General features: G+C 37.4%; 2 protein-coding genes and 1 pseudogene across 2 annotated transcripts; 1 reads left to right on the top strand and 2 right to left on the bottom strand.

The window, feature by feature from the left end:
• Window positions 1–2,145: 2,145 nt before the first annotated feature.
• Window positions 2,146–4,349, top strand: LOC133860576 (AP2-like ethylene-responsive transcription factor At1g79700; annotated as a pseudogene).
• A 3,077-nt stretch (window positions 4,350–7,426) lies between these two features.
• Window positions 7,427–9,963, bottom strand: LOC133859734 (uncharacterized). The gene has a single exon (XM_062295249.1). The coding sequence runs from the start codon at window positions 9,703–9,705 to the stop codon at window positions 7,675–7,677; it is 2,031 nt and encodes a 676-aa protein (XP_062151233.1). The 5' UTR covers window positions 9,706–9,963; the 3' UTR covers window positions 7,427–7,674.
• A 413-nt stretch (window positions 9,964–10,376) lies between these two features.
• Window positions 10,377–16,581, bottom strand: LOC133859733 (uncharacterized). The gene is made up of 8 exons (XM_062295247.1): window positions 16,132–16,581; window positions 14,568–14,754; window positions 14,236–14,333; window positions 13,606–13,711; window positions 13,110–13,327; window positions 12,298–12,340; window positions 11,083–11,336; window positions 10,377–10,951 (listed from the first exon to the last, which is right to left on the bottom strand). Exons 1-8 carry the CDS (start codon window positions 16,302–16,304, stop codon window positions 10,552–10,554), a joined length of 1,479 nt encoding a protein of 492 aa, XP_062151231.1. The 5' UTR covers window positions 16,305–16,581; the 3' UTR covers window positions 10,377–10,551.
• Between the last annotated feature and the right edge of the window lie 1,206 nt (window positions 16,582–17,787).

The following is a 17,787-nucleotide window of genomic DNA, read 5'->3' as shown; positions in this document are numbered from 1 at the left end:
AGTCCATATCACCCATATTTTCACGCACCCCTTGGATACACGATTAGTTTGTTTTTGTTTTTGTTTTTTTGTTTTTTGTTTTTTGTTTTTTGAGCAAACTGGCGAGGCAGCAAATTTTATTACAGGAATAAAGATCACAGTGAATAGAGATGTAGAATTCCCACGCACAAAGTCAGGAAAAATCTTGACTTAAAGCAGCTACCAAAATAATAAACAAATATTACAAAAACAACCATTTGAGCATCTCCTTACAATAAAGCACATCATATCTAAAGAAAGCAGGGCCGATCTAGCTCTCAAGCCATCTAAATGCTTAAGTAAAATCTGATCATTACAAAGGTAGACGGTGAAAAGAGACCAAGAATATACAAAACGACATGAAAACCACCAAGCAACCGGCGTAAGGAAAATCATTACCAGAGCTGATGCATGTGAAACATGCGTCCTCTCCGGGAAACCTTCAAGCAACAGACAACCTCCATAACCACGATCCTCACCGGCCAAGACCGGAATGTACAAGCCGTGGTCCACACGCGTTAGTCCAGGGAGGAAAAACTCTCTGGTGCATGGGTAGGACTGAGAAGCACAACTGTGTCATGAGCCTGCCGAACTGGAGCACACCGACAACCACCACATGGAGGCAAGCGCCAATAAAAACTCAGTCAAAGTGCACAAATCTAGCACCAAGAAAAAACACCCAAAGCAAGTACATCTAGATAAGCTTCGCCAGAGACACCCACAACCAACCATCCTTCCAAACCAGAAACAGAGAAGTCTTTTGCCAAAAGATAAACAAGAAAGAAAAGAAAACAAAAAAACAACTCCATAGCCAAAGATAGGAGAAAAGCGCTCTTTTGGAACAAGCCGGAAGGAACAAAACCCACAAACAGCCCTAATGGCTGAGGTAAAACCTAGCCTCTACTGGAGCAAGACCAGGGTAGAAATGAAACACCCTTACCCTAGAAGGCAATGGGTAAACCAGCACCGGGAGGGGGAGGTGGAGGCTTCACGTCTCCCCCCCCCCCCCCCCCCCCCCGTGGCGAAACCAGCTCCCCGAACTCTCTCTCTCTACGATTAGTTTGTTTTTGAACTTCAAAAAACAGAACAAAATCTGAGTCATGACTCTTTGCATTTGTCTCTATTTCTTTGGTTGGGACCGTTGGGTTGTTCTGCCCCTATTTGTTTTGATTATGTTTTTCAATCGAGAAATCGTAAATTTGAAGGAGCTGTACGTAATATATATTATATAATAGAGTAGAGGTGTCGAAAATATTATATATACCTGCTGATTCCATAGAAATCATTGTCGTCGAGAAATAGGTGGGGGAGGAGACTCAGTTCCACAAACAAGCACCCTCCAAAAGTTTCAAAAAATAGGTGGGGGAGATCCCCCATTTTATTAGCTTCCTTCTCTCTTGTCTTAATTGTAAAAAGAACAAGTCTGTCATGTAACTTTTGTTAGAATCTTTATCCAAAAAAAACTGTAATTAGTCCATCTTCCATCCCTTGAGTATTCTTGTCCGCTATACGCCAAGCAGGAGAGCTATGCTGTAATTTACATGAAACTTCCAATAATCTGACTATTTCATTTAATACTTTCTTTAATATATATATATATATATGGGCGTAGGTAGGTAGAGCTTGTGGGTCATGGTCCTCCCAAGCCCCAGGCTTTTTCTAAATAAAATTTTACCCCTATTTTTTTTTAGTTTTAACCCCCCTAATTTTTATTTTTTTTTTCAATTTGACCCCCCAAATTCTGAAAGCCGGGCTCCGCCAATTTATATATCTTTGTTTGCAATTGGGTTTTTATATATTTGCCGTGTTTTTTTTTTATTTTTTTTTATTTTTATTTTATATCAAATCTTAAATCAATATGCCCCCAGGAAACCATGTTCGGATCCTAATGCTCGAAAACAGCGTATGGACATTACTCATGCATTTTGTCTCAGGTTGCTCCGAAATCATCGTCTTCCTTGTTTGGACTCGAACCCCAGTTGTAACAGCAAAAACAAAACATAATAAAAGCCAACGAAAGTACGGGAGTTATATATACCTGAACTCATAACCCTATTGGGTCAAGCAACCACAGAAGAAAAGAAAGGAAACAGAGAAAGAAAGTATATCAATAGAAGCATTCAAGAGATGGAAACAATGAGGGTGAAGAATGAAGTGAACCCGAGAAGGCGCAGCATGTGCGTTGCAGATGGTGAGGCTCAGGCAACACGATGTGTCAAGAGACGGCGAAGAGACCCAGCTGCTGTTGCACGTATTAGTGATGATACTCAAAGTCAGCCCCAACAACAATTTCCGCAGCAACAAATGGATCAAACTTCTACTGCAAGCACTGTGAAGAGAAGCTCCAAATTTCGTGGAGTCAGCAGGTCTGAACAAGGAATTAAATGATTTCTGATTGTCTAATATATATGGATAGGGAAATGCTATTTAGTAGACTGCTCTCATACAATTATGACAGTTGTATAATAATCTACTAAATAACATTTCTCTTATGGATTCATATGATAACCCCCTCCGCTTTTCCTGGAGTCTGATTTGAATCAAACTGAAATTGAACAGACATAGATGTACGGGTCGATTTGAAGCCCACTTGTGGGATAAGCTCTCTTGGAATGTAACACAGAAGAAGAAAGGGAAACAAGGTAGAAAAACATTTCACTCTTGCATTTTTTGCTTTGCTTAATTTGCTTCACCGACTTCTTCTTTCCAGGATACTGATGGCTTTTTTTTTTTCCTAAAATTTTTGCTCCTCTTTTGTATTCTGCTCTGGAATTGATTATCGGCGCTCAACAGTTTACCGTGGTAAGTACCCTTTTTTGCAGTCAAGTTTATAAGATTTTCCAATTTTATTCTGTTTTCTTCTACTATTCATTTTGTACTTGGACTCCAAAGGAAGTGAAACATTATTCTTTCCTGAACTTTTCAGGAGCTTACGACGAAGAAGAATCCGCTGCAAGAGCATAAGATTTAGCAGCCATTAAGTATTGGGGGACATCAACTTTCACCAATTTCCCGGTAAGAATGACAGTATATTATATATATAGTATAATTTTTTGAATGAAAATGTTTAGAAGATTAGACAGCAAAAAAAAAAAATCATTATACTTCCTTAATGCTTATTACAGATATCAGATTATGAGAAAGAAATTGAGATAATGCAAACTGTGACTAAAGAGGATTATTTGGCCTCTTTAAGAAGGTAAAAGATTCATACATATTGTACTTAAGAATTGACTTTAATTCACTACCATGACTAACAACATGGTTTGGGTTTAATTTGTTTCTTTCAGAAGGAGCAGTGGCTTCTCAAGAGGTGTATCCAAGTATAGGGGAGTTGCTAGGTGATGCTCCTGACAACTTGATGAAACTAACATCTTCAGAATATTATAAATTGAAAGAGAACCATCAAAATAATTTTGGTGAATTAATGCAGGCACCATCATAATGGCAGATGGGAAGCAAGAATAGGGAGAGTTTTTGGAAACAAGTACCTCTATCTTGGTACTTACAGTAAGTTACATATCCATATCGCTTCAGCCTTTTGATCATAATATGACGAACCTTTTTGCTGTTCTTGTGTCGAATATATACGACCCAAAAACCAGTTCACTTCTGAACTACGAATAAGGATATAGTCACAGAAGTAACAATCTTGAACATAAAACTTGTTAAATCATCGGTGGTGATTATTATGCTATCAGAGCAGAGGTTCTGAATTTGAGCTCTGTTTCCGTCGTTCACTATCTATTTCAATTAAATATTCTAAGTGTTGTCTCATCACAGGTACCCAAGAGGAAGCTGCTCGTGCTTATGACAATGCGGCAACTGAGTACAGGGGTGTCAATGCTGTGACAAACTTTAACTTGAGTACATATATAAGATGGTTAAAGCCAGGAGCAAATACCTCATTAGCCACTCATGAACCACAGGCCATCACAGAGCCTCAGACGGTGGCGTCCCCAACTGGCTACACTCCAAGAGAGGAATCTAAATCATTGTTCTTCCATACTAATCCTTTGCTCACAGTAGACTACTTAGACTCTCCCCCTAAGCAAGAAATGTTTCAAAGCAAAATTCCTCTTATGTCGTCCTCTACTACTACCACTGCACTGGGCCTCCTCCTTCAATCTTCAGTATTCAAGGAATTAGTGGAGAAGAATTCAAATCTGTCGGAAGATGACTCTGAAGGGGAAGTGCCAAAGAATATTCAAGCACAGATAAGTAGTGACGATGACTTCGGTGGGATCTTTTATGATGGAATTGGTGACATCCCATTTGTTTGTGAAAACTTCTGTATTGATATATTCAAAAGGCTTAATTTACAATGGTGATGAGCATAACTTTTTATACAATGCCATCGTAGGGTTTTAGAAAATACAACAAAGGAAAAATAAGACAATATCAAATACAATGAATACAAGGATTTTCTCTTGCAGAGTCAGCTTTAGGACTTTCTATTCTATGTTGTGATACTTTCCTTCTACATATGATTCTATCTTGAGTAGCACGCTGGTCTTGATGATTGCTCTTGCCTTGGAGATCACTCTTGTCTTGGAGACTACGTTTGATATCACAATAGAGTAGTGCTGCATATACTTTGCCTGATGTGGTTGATAATTCTTTCTATCTTGGATTACTAAGCTAGTTGTCATAGACTTTCTAACATGATCTGCAGTATCTCGTGTATAATCTTTAGCACAATATGGAGCTGCTGATTGTGTTACTATGCTTGTGACAACTCCATTAGACACGTTAACTGCTTGCACTTCCAATGGAGATGGCAAAGAGTTGCAAGAAAGAGAATTCCACTTCATTTTCTTAATGGCCCCATAGATCGCCATGACAAGCTTTTGATTAATCAATCAACCAGCGGGTGCAGTACAATGTTTTTTTGTTGGAAATTTTAGGAATAGTGTGTTGATATGGTGTCTGCGTGAGTATATATATATATATATATATATATATATATATATATATATATATATATATATATATATATATATATATTGGCATAAATTGCTATTTCCTTGTAATTAAACCTCACTAGCACTTGGTACATGTCATAATACACCCAAACACATTTCAAGATTTCGTCACTTTTCACCTTCAAAGCAAGAGGACTTGAAATGGAGAGCATCTGCCGTGTATTCGGTGATATGTCATTTAAAAATTTTCAATGATGCAATAAGATAACTTATTATGAAATCTAATATGAACCATAAAACAAATCATCTCAATTTCACCTGATCCATCCCATTATAAATTACGATTATGATTCTCTCCATTTTAAGTAAAATGGAGATAAGTCATTTCTTAGTCAATATTTTATTTTGTTGTATTTAACAGTTAAATGACACAACAATATATTTAACACGTGGCATGAATCTATATAAATACTCATGGCATGAAGAGGATCATTGTCCTATAAATTAAGGCCTAAGCGAATCCCAACGTCCAATAAAGCTTTATATGGTCTTTCTATTTAGATGCAACAATTGGCACCTCTTTTTAAAAAAATAAAAGATTTAAAAAAAAAGGATAATTAGAAGAGAAAATACAAAGATATAGGAGAAAATGCGAACCCCATGAGTTTGGTCCGAAAGCTCAAAACTACAGGTAATACACAGCAACCAAGACTAGCAAAAATGGCCCAAAGGTTAAAGAAAATCCATATGAAACCCGAAGGATCTCTGCGAAAAGCCGCAATAACAGAAAAATCCTCCCCTCACTACCACATCCAAGCAGCCCTTTTGGCTCACTTCCAAGGTAACGACATTTTCATAACCCATTGAACTAACCGAATAGATTTGTAAGAAAGGACAGCTTTATCTGCCTCCCATGGTGGCTTCCAAATCCAATTGTGGTATTTATGTGTGATCTTCGACTTTTGAGAAACTTGTAGGGGATCGATCCCTCAAGGATTTTTATGGTACAAGAAAGTTGGATTCAATGGAGAGATGTTTGCAGGAGAGAGAGGACCTTTGGAGTTTGGGGGTTATTAAGCTAGCTTTACAAATTGAAACTTGAAAATGGGATGGAAGATCTGTGAGAGAATAAATAATCAAAGAATATGAATTTTTGACTTCGAAGGACTCATACGATCTCATCAGATGCTATATGTACTATGCAACACCCCGGTCCCATATTGAAAAGATGAGTAACTCACATAGAGAGTTGGTGATTTATGAGAGATGTTCATGAATGCAAAGTCTCATATTGCTTACTAGGTAAAACTGAGCTTTATAAATAATTCTAGAAAAGCTCCAAATTGATTAGTTCTTTTAGAGTAATAGAGCAAATGTGGCTTGCGCTTTTCCAGGGTCGTTATATATATTTCAAAATTTCTGAATTCTAAACCACAGTGTCTACTGTGCAAAGCAAGAGCAAGAGAAAAGGACCACAAGCAACGATTTAGTGGGGTCTTTCTATGCAGAGCATCCGTGTCTGTGTGTGAGATACAGAGACAAGATGTCTCAGCAGGTGAGATAAGATGTCTATTTCATCTCCCAAATAGCTAAATCAAAGATGTCAATCAGTTTCTACATTAACAATCTAAATTCAATGAATTGGTATAAATGCACAGTTGTAAGCTGGAAACTAATGATGTAATTAGAGCATAAAATTCACAATAAGAAGAATCCATAAAACAATATATATAAGCAACAAAGCAAAGTGGCAGCTCGAACAGCAGTGAGATATCATGATCTAAATTTCTATTTACCTCTCTAATAAAAATACATCTATTTTATTACTTCAAATACTGCAAAATTTCAGCTTCCATATAGAGCCTTACAATTGACTGATCGAAAAAAGGGGGAGTTTAAAAATTCCTTTCTTTTATTGGTATTATATATTTAAGCAAAGCTGTATCCAAACAAAACAAGCATAGCACATTATTGAGAAAGATTTCATTGCTATGGTTCAAACCATGTTAAGATTCTAAATAACAATAGAATCACTAATGATTCTAAATCGGAGGTCCAAATATGCAGATGGTTTCACATGCAAAACTGATCGGACATTTAATCTGCTTTCTAAATTTATAGCTATTCAATTATTTCACAAGTGGGAGGCCGCATAATCTACATGATTTCACCTTTCAACAAAGTTACTTGGACATCTTATCGGTTTCCAGATTCAGTTATCTGATATTTATGCATTGTAGCCAGGTCAAAATAACATCGATGATATTGATAACAAAAGATGGTATCATCAGCAGTTATGCTGTGATTCCTCATGTGGTTGGTTAGACAATTAACATTCAAATTTACTAGGTCCAGTGAAGTTAGCAACAAGCTAAACTTTTCCATTCCAAAAGGAAAAATTTAAACATTCACCAAGAATATCGTATTTTAGTTCTTATGGTAGTTACCTAGAAACAAAACAAGAACAGCAAAAATGCATAAGAAACACCATAAAAGTTCCACCAGAGTGCATCTTGCTAAGATTCATCCAGTAAGTCATGAAATTACAGCATGCAACTGAAAAATATTAACTTAGAAAACAGTTTAGCATTAGGGCCAAGTGCAAACTCAAACTGCCTCAAATGTTTTGATGAACCGAATACTAGTTTCTGACCTCTGACTTACCTCTTTTTCAAAATACATGTGTTGTATTGCATTCAAACGATACAAATTTCAGTTCTTCTGAAGCGCATCAAAATTGCTTTCTTTTATTTCTGAACAGTTTGTCTCTTCTTGCATAAACATAAAAGAGAGCTAGGAAACCTCCTGCAGAAAAAGAAACTGAAGTCCACGGAAATGGTGGGTCCTTGAAGCATACGAGTGATGCCTCCAGTTCTTCAGAAGCGTGATAGACAAGAGAGTGGATGGCATACAGATCATGATCCGATGACTTCAAGTAGTACAAAGCCATCTCGAAATCCAAATGCGACAAAGCAGAAACTGCTTTGTCAAGCTTGTACTTATACAAGTTCCACCTTTGTACGAACTCAACATGTCGATTCGGTTTAAGAAGCTTCCTATCTCCACCATGTGCAGCAATGGATTCAACAACATCAATGGCACTCGTTATACTGTAATTCAACGATGTCAAAAGAATATTCCTCTTAGCTGCATCCTTCTGCACAAATGACATTGATGAAATCTCTGAGAATGGCCCAAACGGAGTCTGCCCTACACTCCACGTGTAGTCCACAAGAGTACTATTATGCCTAGGGCTCCACAACAAATGTGTAGGGGACACTCCCCACATACTCTGCAGAATCGAACCAACAAGCGGCCGCTCAAGCTCCCTAGTCTGAGTAAACACATGACGACCATTACAACTATAATCGCTCACAGTCTGCGTGTTCTTTGTCCTCACTGCAATAACCATATCTTTGAACGCAACTGACTGGTGATACCGGTCTAGCAACAAGAGCATATTGTAATCCAAATCAAACACGTAAACAGGAAGAACCCTACCGAACTCCTCCTCCGGAATCCCCGCCACCCTCCTAAATTCCTCTGCCGAGTCTGTCAAAATCTGATGCAAACGCTTCGAGTCCAAATACTCGCTCACAATCAGAGTATAGTTATCGAACAAAAACCTCGATGTATATGAATTAATCGACCTAGAAACCGCGAACGAGCAAATCGGACACTCAGAAAAATTCGCTTCATAAGTCTTGAACCTCAAGGACTGATCACCGAACAACAACCCACCGTCATTAGCCTCATCCATAAACGTCCTCTGAATCTGTTTCCAATCCAAGCCACTCGAATCCCTACTGCTCTCCGACCCATGAAAATGTATAAACTGAACTACCAACGAAGTCTCAAAAGGAACAGGAATTCTCAGAGAGGGCACAAGAAGTACCTGGTAGGCGCTCCAGACCAAGGACGCAAGGTCCCTCAGCAGCCCCTTCTGCGACTTGGGGCGGCCGTGGAGGGCAGCGAGCGGGTGGAACTCGCCTCGGGGAAGCACACCGTCCCCGGACAACGCAGGGCCGTAATCGACAGGTCCAGCAGCCAAGTCGATCCAAAGGTAGCGGTCCTTGGCGGTCCAGAGGGTGCCGAGGCAGTTGGTGAAGCCAGGGGAGGAGTCCCCGTGGGAGTAGGTGTAGGCGTAGGGTTTAGATTGGTTGCCGAGATTGAGGAGGTAGAGGACGATTCCGTCGGGGGGCTTTTCCTTCTCGAAGTCGTGGCGGAGGAGGGTGTCGATGGAGGAGAAGGGGATGGGGAGGAGAGGCGAGCGGAGGGAGGAAGGGGTTTGGGAGATTTGGGAGGAGAGGGTTTGGGAGAGGAGAGTTGGGAGGGAAGTGGGGGAGAAAGAGACGTCGAGATGGAGGGAGTGTCGGATGGAGAGGGTATGGGATTGGGTGGGGAAGGGGGAGATAACGTGGAAGTGGTGGAGCGGTTGGGAGGCGGATGAGAGGAAGGAGGAGAGGAGGGTGGAGGAGTCGGGGGGAAAGGATCCGACGAGGCGGAGGTGGAGGGAGAAAGGGAGGGAGAGGGAGAGGAGGGAGGAGACGACGGAGGGGAGGTTGGGGTGGGGAAGGTGGGAGTGGAGCGATTTCCTGAGGGAGGATGGGAGGGAGAGGTAGGAGTCGTTGGTGGCCTGCGGATCGTTCCGGGATTGATGGCTTAGGAAGTAATCCAGGCCAAGAATTGGGGCCGCCGAGGTGGTGGTGGTGGCGGAGAGGAGGAGGAAGAGGACGAGGATGGTGGTGGTAGTGGTGGCCATTTTTGGGGGTGAAAAGAGTGGTTTGGTAGCTTTTGGATCTTTAACTCATTTTTTGGAAGAGGAAATAAGGTGGCTTTTGCCTTTTGGTATTGATCCTGATGAGTGATTAGCAGTATCCACTCCAATGATCTCAGACTACCTGGTCTCTGCAACTTGAGAGTTCCGGCCCATAAATCTAGAGCGGTGTGAGCCTATTCCGATGAGGATCTTCTTTACCATTCAGTGATGTCTAAAAGGCTTAAAAGCCAAGATCGGGTTGATTGGGTTGATTTTCCTCTAATAATAAGTGCCATAAAAATAGTAAACTACAAGTATTTCAATGAGGCCATGGTAATTGGTATGACGGTCTTTCCAACCACGCATTGCCCGCCCGTGTGGAATCAACACGTTAAACAAAACACATTTAATAAGAGTGCCAAAGCATTTGGCATTGCAATTTTACAAATTAAAAGTGCGATATTAAACCAAATCGTTTGAAAGTATATTTTTAAAAATTTATCATTTAAAAATGTAAAAAAATGTACATCTTCAAATTATATAAAAAAAAAAAGTTAAATTGCAAGTTTACCAAACGCTTGACTGTATTTTTAAAATTGCACGCTTTGAAATAACAAATTCAAACGAAACCCAAGTATTATTATTCTTTTATTCGTGCACATTTCATAAAGACGAAAACACAGCTGATCTGGTCCATATACTGGAAAAATCCCCCCTCGCCATCAAAAGACAATGGCAAGAAGTAAAGAATAATTAGAAAACCATGAGATTACTAGCGCTATTAATTTAGTTCAAAAAGAAAGAAAAAAAAAAATGAGAACATGATAGGCAGTATACAAGCAAATCCGTTCAGCAATCTGAGCCATTAGAATCACTATAAGACTGTGGATCCCAAAACTTCGAAGCATGCTCATCCTCGGGCTTGGCAACAGGGCAAGAAGCGTTGGTAAAGTCCCTAACGCGGAGAACTCCATGTTGTTCACCAAAGCTAGCAGTAACAATGCTATTCCCATTTACAGCCAGGGCAGAACACCCACTTACTCTCTCTGGAGGACCGCAAATCAACGAATTTGTTTGTGTACCACTGTCAGCCTCCCAAACATTAATGAAAGAATCCTTGGGGCCTCCTGTAACTATTTTGCACTGATCCATGTGCAATAACGTAACTGGGCCTGTGTGTCCATCCAACTCGGCTATTGGTTCTGGTTTCATTGTGTCCATGTTTCTCCTAATATCCCACAGCATTGCTCTGCAGCATTTTAGGCACATATTTTGGTAAGTGATTTACTCGCATTTTCTTACACAGTCTCCACATCGTTAACTAACTGAGAAAAAAAAAAAAAAAATTCAAAAACTATTTAGAAATCGGCTTTGTCTTACCTTCCATTACCACCTGTGCAGATTAATGATTTTGAAGGCATAATCTCAAATGAGTACAACTTCGGTTGATAAATTGCAGCAGTGATTACTTTTTGCATTGTCCTCAAATCAATTGCAATGACAGAGGAACCAGCAGCAACATAGAGCATGGATTCATGGCACTTCATATTTACAGGTGCACCAGGAACAGTTGTCATGCCCACACAGCATGATAAACGCTCAGCAGATGATGTATTTGTATCCCAAACCCTCACCTATAAGGAAACTCCACAACTTTTAGTGAAAAACCAATCACAAAATGACACAAGTATCAAAAGAACTATCGGATTTGGATTAGACAATCTCATAATAAAAACTTGGAAAAATTGGATGAAGTTCTTGTTTAACATTGTTTGACCTCTTTAGCTCGAAAAATTGTTCATTAACTTTTTCTGTTACTCATTACAAGAACAAAAATGCAGTTTAATAACTGCTCCATCCACGTTGAAGGTGAGATACACCTATGTTTTGTGTGGCTACATTAATCCCCGAAAATTAGTCAACCATCTTACTCAAATATACAGAGCTCAATAAATCATGAAAGAGAAAACTGCATGTGCTCTTCTTTCACAATAACCTAAATTGAGCATGATGTTGTTAACCCTTGTCATGAAATTCTATATTATGCTTCAAAGCATGGTAACTGTGAGCTCAAGCTTAAATGCACCTCCTCCCCCTTGTAAAAATAGGACAGAGGATGAGGTCGTGGATTAAGACCCAATTAGTTTGTGTGTAACTTAACAATTAAAAAAAAAAAAATCATAATAATAACATGTACATGAAGTATAGATAATAATTGGCACTTAAGAAAACCTGAAATTCAGGCTCAAGTTGGCTGTCTTAAGCTACAATCAAAATGGTCCAACTGAAATTGTAAAACTAAAACGATTTTCACGCATGACAAATAACTTCCAGCACATTACAATTGTCCAACATATGTTTACATGGCCGCCATATCAAGTAGGGCTAAATGTTATGTACGTCAGTAGCTATGACGCAAAGAAGTCACAACTCAATTCCTTATAAGGCAGAAAAATAGTTGACTGATTCACTACTCCAATAAATGAATCCTAGTTATATACTTAATTAAAATAACTAAAAATGTTAAAAAGATCAAAAAAAAATGAAGAGAGAGAGAGAGAGAGAGAAGTAATATGGAACACATGACTAAGGTACCTTGGAATCATTTGACATGGTCACCAAAAAAGAAGTTTTATGCCTGAAAGAACGAAGAAAGTAAGAACAGATCAGTTTAGTGAGAAGAAATCGACACCAAAGTACACAGGTTCAATATCACTTGATGGAGCAACCGAGCAAGTCACCATGTGAGGCATTCAATGACAACAACAACCGCAATCATAGCACACAACTTAAGCATTACGAATGTTTTAAAAGTAACACACGAGTTACTACTGAAATCTACAATTTCTTATAAACTTTAAAATTAACTCATGCCATTGAAACTCAACAACACCATCTCTCAGTATAAGTACAGGATGGAGGGAGTGGTCATGAGCGCAAAACACATTGATTGGATATGTTACTAGCCAAAATAAATAAGATCATATTTATCTCATTGGTGGAATTCTTACATTACACGTGTCAGTCAAAAAATAGGCAGACTGAAGTATGATAAGCCAAGCAAAACTTCTCATTTCTACTTAGATGAGAACATCAACTTTGACATATCCATAAAGGAAACACATTAAAGTTGGTTTAAGTGTGGCAGAGTCCAAGTAAGCAATTGTACAATAATTTTTACTTCACTTCCACCAATTGAGAGTTCAAATTAACGAAATGCAACCACTTGCAAAGCAAAAAGGATAATAAGAATTGAAGATTCTTTCATCTACAACTGGACCTGCCAAGTCTTTAAGCATAAGACTGAGCAACTCAAATAATATAAGTGCAAACTATTAAAACCTAAAGAAATTAGAATACATTAATAAAGTCTATTTATTTAGTCTTAATGATAGAAAAACTCATACCCAGAAACTGACATCAACTTTACAGGTTTCTCATGCCCATAAAGAGTAGCCTTTAGCCCATGCTGGCCACGCTGGCCACTGGAGTTAAGGGACCAAAGGCGAACAGTACCATCTTCCCCTCCACTTGCCAATACTTTGCTACTACCATCACCTAACAATTTATCTGACAAGGTAGAGACTGGGCCATTGTGACCTCTTAAACTCCGTTGGCAGGAACCCTATAATGGAAACATTAGAATGAAGACCACAAGGTATTACAAAAGGTAGACCATAACTTAGAAAGTTCATAAACATTCTCTTCCTGCTGACAATTAGAACAATAATCACCATAGAACCAAATAATGAAACAGACACTACCAATAATATTTGTTTCTCCAATTGGCTCATTGCAGTGGATGCAAGCATGGAAGATCATGACTAGAGATTACAAATATCTACAAATTTGGGCCTATTCTTTGCAAGAGGGTTTTCAAAACAACATCAATTTATAAAATACCTTCCACCATAGACGAATGGAGCGGTCGCAGCTTGAGGTGACCAAAACATTTTCTTTACTTTGTGTTTCATTTCGAAATAAAGAAGTTTCAGCGAGAGAAAACAACCTGCATATTAAATAATTATAAATAAAAGGTTGAGAAGCAATTCACTTTTTCTATGGATACCCTTTTACATATGGGAATTGGACATATGCTAATAAGGTTCATATGATACATTAAATAGATTTAGGCACATGTTTGCCATCTATGATGCACTAGATAAAATTAAAAAATTATATATAAAAACAGGATTCTTGTATCAAAATATGTAGAACGTAAGGTCCAAGAGTGCAACCTGTTATTCTAAAATATATACAGAGCCAAATGCTATTAACATTGTCTTATGAGCCTTAGTTATCTCTTTTAGAAGAACCACATGGCAAGAAATTACTCCTGCAAACGGGAGCCATCACCAAAAGAAAAAATTGCTAAGAACACAACTTGGTTACACGTTTTACAGGGAAGTACAAATGGCCTTGTCACTAATAATAAATACATGAAAGTTGGCCTCAATAACGCTTACGAAATTACAATATCAATGCATATAGAAGTATTTTTTGAACGGGAGAAAAACCATATAAAATTCTTACCTCATACAAGTAATTCTTGCATTATGATCACTTAGCATGGTGACAGGATACCTTCCAGTTAAAAGGCCATCAATCTTCTGAATTCCTATCAATGAGCCCTATATAACAGAATCCAGTAAAGTCAATCTCTGAATGGATGTGAAAGAAGTTAAGAAATACTAAATCATGCGCTCGCAATACTAATAAGTGTCAAAATGTAATAAAATGCTATAATAGAAAAGAAAAGAATCAAAATAAGTGTCATGAGCCTTTAGCACAAAGATGTCATAGAAGTTGTATGAAACCCCAAGCATCATGAAAGAGAGACTACAGGCCAAGGGAGTATTCAATACCTGTGAAAAGACAACATTATTTTTATTGAATAATATTTGGTTGTAAGGTTTTGGAACTGTGTAGAAGTCAGAAACTAAGGGATCAACGAACTTGAACTGCTTCAATGCTGTGTACCTCGCCAAATACGCTTCCCTCACTCCCATTGTTTGTAAAGAGCCCGATGGAACTTGTTGCGGCCAGCGTTCCCTAGATGTGGAATATACAATAGACTCTTAAGTTAAAAGAACCAAAAGGGAATATATATATATATATATATATATATATATATATATATATATATATATATATATATATAGAATCCATTTGTTTCAACATATAACATTTACCATTAAAAAAAAAAACAATTGATGTTTGGTTGCGCTTGGAAAACTTGGTCAACCAAAAAACCTTTTTGGCCAAATATCAAACACCCAATTTTTTTGTAAAATGGTTTAAGTTTTTTAAGGCGTAAAACTTTTCCATCCACAGCTCCTCTCTTCAATATCCCTCCCAAGTGAAAACCCACACCACAGCACAACCCAAACACTTACATCCGCAAAATCCATATGATTCATTTCCGATTTGAACTTTGAATGCTCTATTATGTGACTAGATGGTGTATTTGGTTGTTCTGGATGGTAAGTTTGAGTTTGATTGGATCGGCTGAGTTTGAATTTGAGCCATTAGCCTATAAGAGATTTGATCATGTGACTGACAAGTGGCATGATGTCAAGTCATTTTCCTCTTCTTTCTTTTTATAATTTTGAGATTCTTTTGGGAGCAATACAACTCTAAATAATATTAATATAATAGAAGATTGAACAAAGATATTAACTATGATGATTGATGTTATTGCCTCCTTGCGTTTCTTCTGTGTTTGTGGGGAACTTCATGGTTGATATGTTTGCAAAGTGCAGCGAAATTGGATATGCTCGGAAAATATTTGATGAAATACTTGAGAAAAATGTGGTTCTTGGAGTGGGATGATACGTGGGTAAGCTCAGTTGGGTGAGAATGAGAAAGCTTGGAGGCTATTTAAGCAAGCTTTATTTGAAAATTTAAGTGTTTATGATTCACATTTTCAATGTGCTTCAATAACAGAAAATGCTTTTTGGAGAAAATTTTCAGAGTGATAAACAAACACACACACACACCCAAAAACAAAAACAAAAAAACAGTAGTTTCTTCAGGTGATGAAAACGTTCAGAAATTATTTTACTGAGCGACACGACTGCTTTGTTCCTCTAATCCGCGGAGGATTTATCAAAGGCTTGAATCCAGGAGACTCATTCCAAAGATCAATGCATTCATTTCATTCACTTTCCATGATCTTTTTCCGTTTCCTTTTTTATCTTTTTAGCTAAGGGACACTAACTGCACTGAGCCTCACAAAAATAACATTTATCTTCGCAAGTGCATTATATATATATATACACAAACACACAACAACAACAACAACCAAATCTTCCTAGCATCAATTACAAAATGCGAAAACCTTGGACAAAAACAGCTGCCCAGTACTACAAATTAAAAACAAATCACCTCAAAATTTTTTAACAAAGCTTTTGAAGAAAATGGACAGACCTGAACCAGCGGAGCCAGATGGAGTCGGAATAGGCGACGCGTTTGAGGTATTTGCAAGACATGGCCAAGTTGGAGAGGTCCTGGAAGCTGAGGTAGGTGGCACAGTGAGCCAGCGAGTCCACGTCAACATCCGTCACCGTCGTCGTCGATGGCGATGGGTCCGCCTCCGCCATAGTTCTGAAGCTTATTGTTCGAAACGATCCCGAAGTCCTATAAATTGCAAGAACCCCAGAATCTCTAAGTGACTTGCACTATCTTACATTTCCATCTCTAATGCAAATCTTTTGGAAGTATTCCTGCGTCTAATATATCTCAAAGTAGCAAAATTTGATTTTTGCTTATTTTGGATCTCCCCCATCGCCTATCCATCCTGTGAATTACACGTTCACAAAAAGTTTAAAGCACACCGAACTTCTTCGGATTCAGCCTATAAAAATGGAGATTTGATAACCATTTCATCCGTTTTTTTTACCTCAGTTACCTATCTGATGGTTGATTCTTTTTAAATAAAAATAAATAAAATATTGAAATTGCAGAAGAATTCTAAACATATCATATCTCTTTTTTAAATTAACCATTTGATCTATAAGATATGATACGTTTACAACATTTATATCACTCTTGTACAACTCAATTTTTTTTTTTTTTTGTCAAACTAACTATTGGATTTGTTTTTCTACATGTGGGTTTTACATATTCAATGATTAAATTTTTTTAAAAAAAAATTGTTAGAGTTGAACAAGCTGTAATCGTATTATATCACTTGAGGGGATCTATAAGACCATCATGTAGATCCTATAGATTTAGTGGTTAATTTAAAAAAATGGATGTACATGATATATATAACTATATAAGAGATTTAAAAAGATTATTTCCCAAAAAAATATTATGCTACTTAAGTATACGTGACATTTTTATGAGATATGATACGTTTATAACCTTTGTACAATCTAAATAATTATTTTTTTAAAAATAAAATAAAATAAATTAATCAATTATTAGATATGTAAAACTCACATGTAGAAAAACAGAAAAGAAATTTACATGAGATGTACAAAAGATGTATATGTATCATGTCACAATTTTTTTTTCTTTAATTATATTAATAGTCATAAAATTGTATTAAAAATCATGCATTTTAACATGCTATTAAAGCAAGAAATCTCTTTTTAAATATTGGATATCATTTACCCTATTATTCCAGCCTCCTCTATTTGAGAATCAATGAACATCGACAAAAATACAAACTTCTACGCTCATAAATAATGCGGCCACGTTCCCATATCACCCAGTTTCCTCAATCTCAATTGTAAGTGAAAAAGATGCCCCTCCCCCACCCTTAGGTTTAATATGTTTTTTTCTTTTTTCTTTTTTTTCCTGAAGATTGAAAATACATGTCAATTTTATAAGTTGAGTTAAAATAACCTACTATTACCCAATTTAGAAAAAAACTTTATACAAATTTAAATTGTTTAATTAATTTAAAGAGCACCCTTTAACAACAATTATTAAAACTTTTTTTAACTTAATTTTATCACTTGAATTTTTATTTTTAATTTTTTTTAATTTTTTTTATTTTAGCTACGAACATTTACATGTTTCCATATCCTGTATCTTCTACGTCATCATTCATCTCTTTTGCCCCAACCCCAAGTG

The sequence above is a fragment of the Alnus glutinosa genome, chromosome 2 (genome assembly GCF_958979055.1).
Source record: "Alnus glutinosa chromosome 2, dhAlnGlut1.1, whole genome shotgun sequence".
In the NCBI taxonomy this organism is placed as follows: domain Eukaryota; kingdom Viridiplantae; phylum Streptophyta; class Magnoliopsida; order Fagales; family Betulaceae; genus Alnus; species Alnus glutinosa.
This window is presented reverse-complemented; position numbering and strand designations above follow the sequence as displayed.

Excerpts from the sequence above, each read along its gene's own strand:
- LOC133859734 (XM_062295249.1), bottom strand. The coding sequence starts at position 9,705 with ATGGCCACCACTACCACCACCATCCTCGTCCTCTTCCTCCTCCTCTCC.
- LOC133859733 (XM_062295247.1), bottom strand. The coding sequence starts at position 16,304 with ATGGCGGAGGCGGACCCATCGCCATCGACGACGACGGTGACGGATGTT. Across the intron at positions 13,712-14,235 it reads GCAAGAATTACTTGTATGAG|GTTGTTTTCTCTCGCTGAAA; the intron begins GTAAGAATTTTA and ends TTTAATATGCAG. Across the intron at positions 11,337-12,297 it reads CCATGTCAAATGATTCCAAG|GTGAGGGTTTGGGATACAAA; the intron begins GTACCTTAGTCA and ends GTTTCCTTATAG.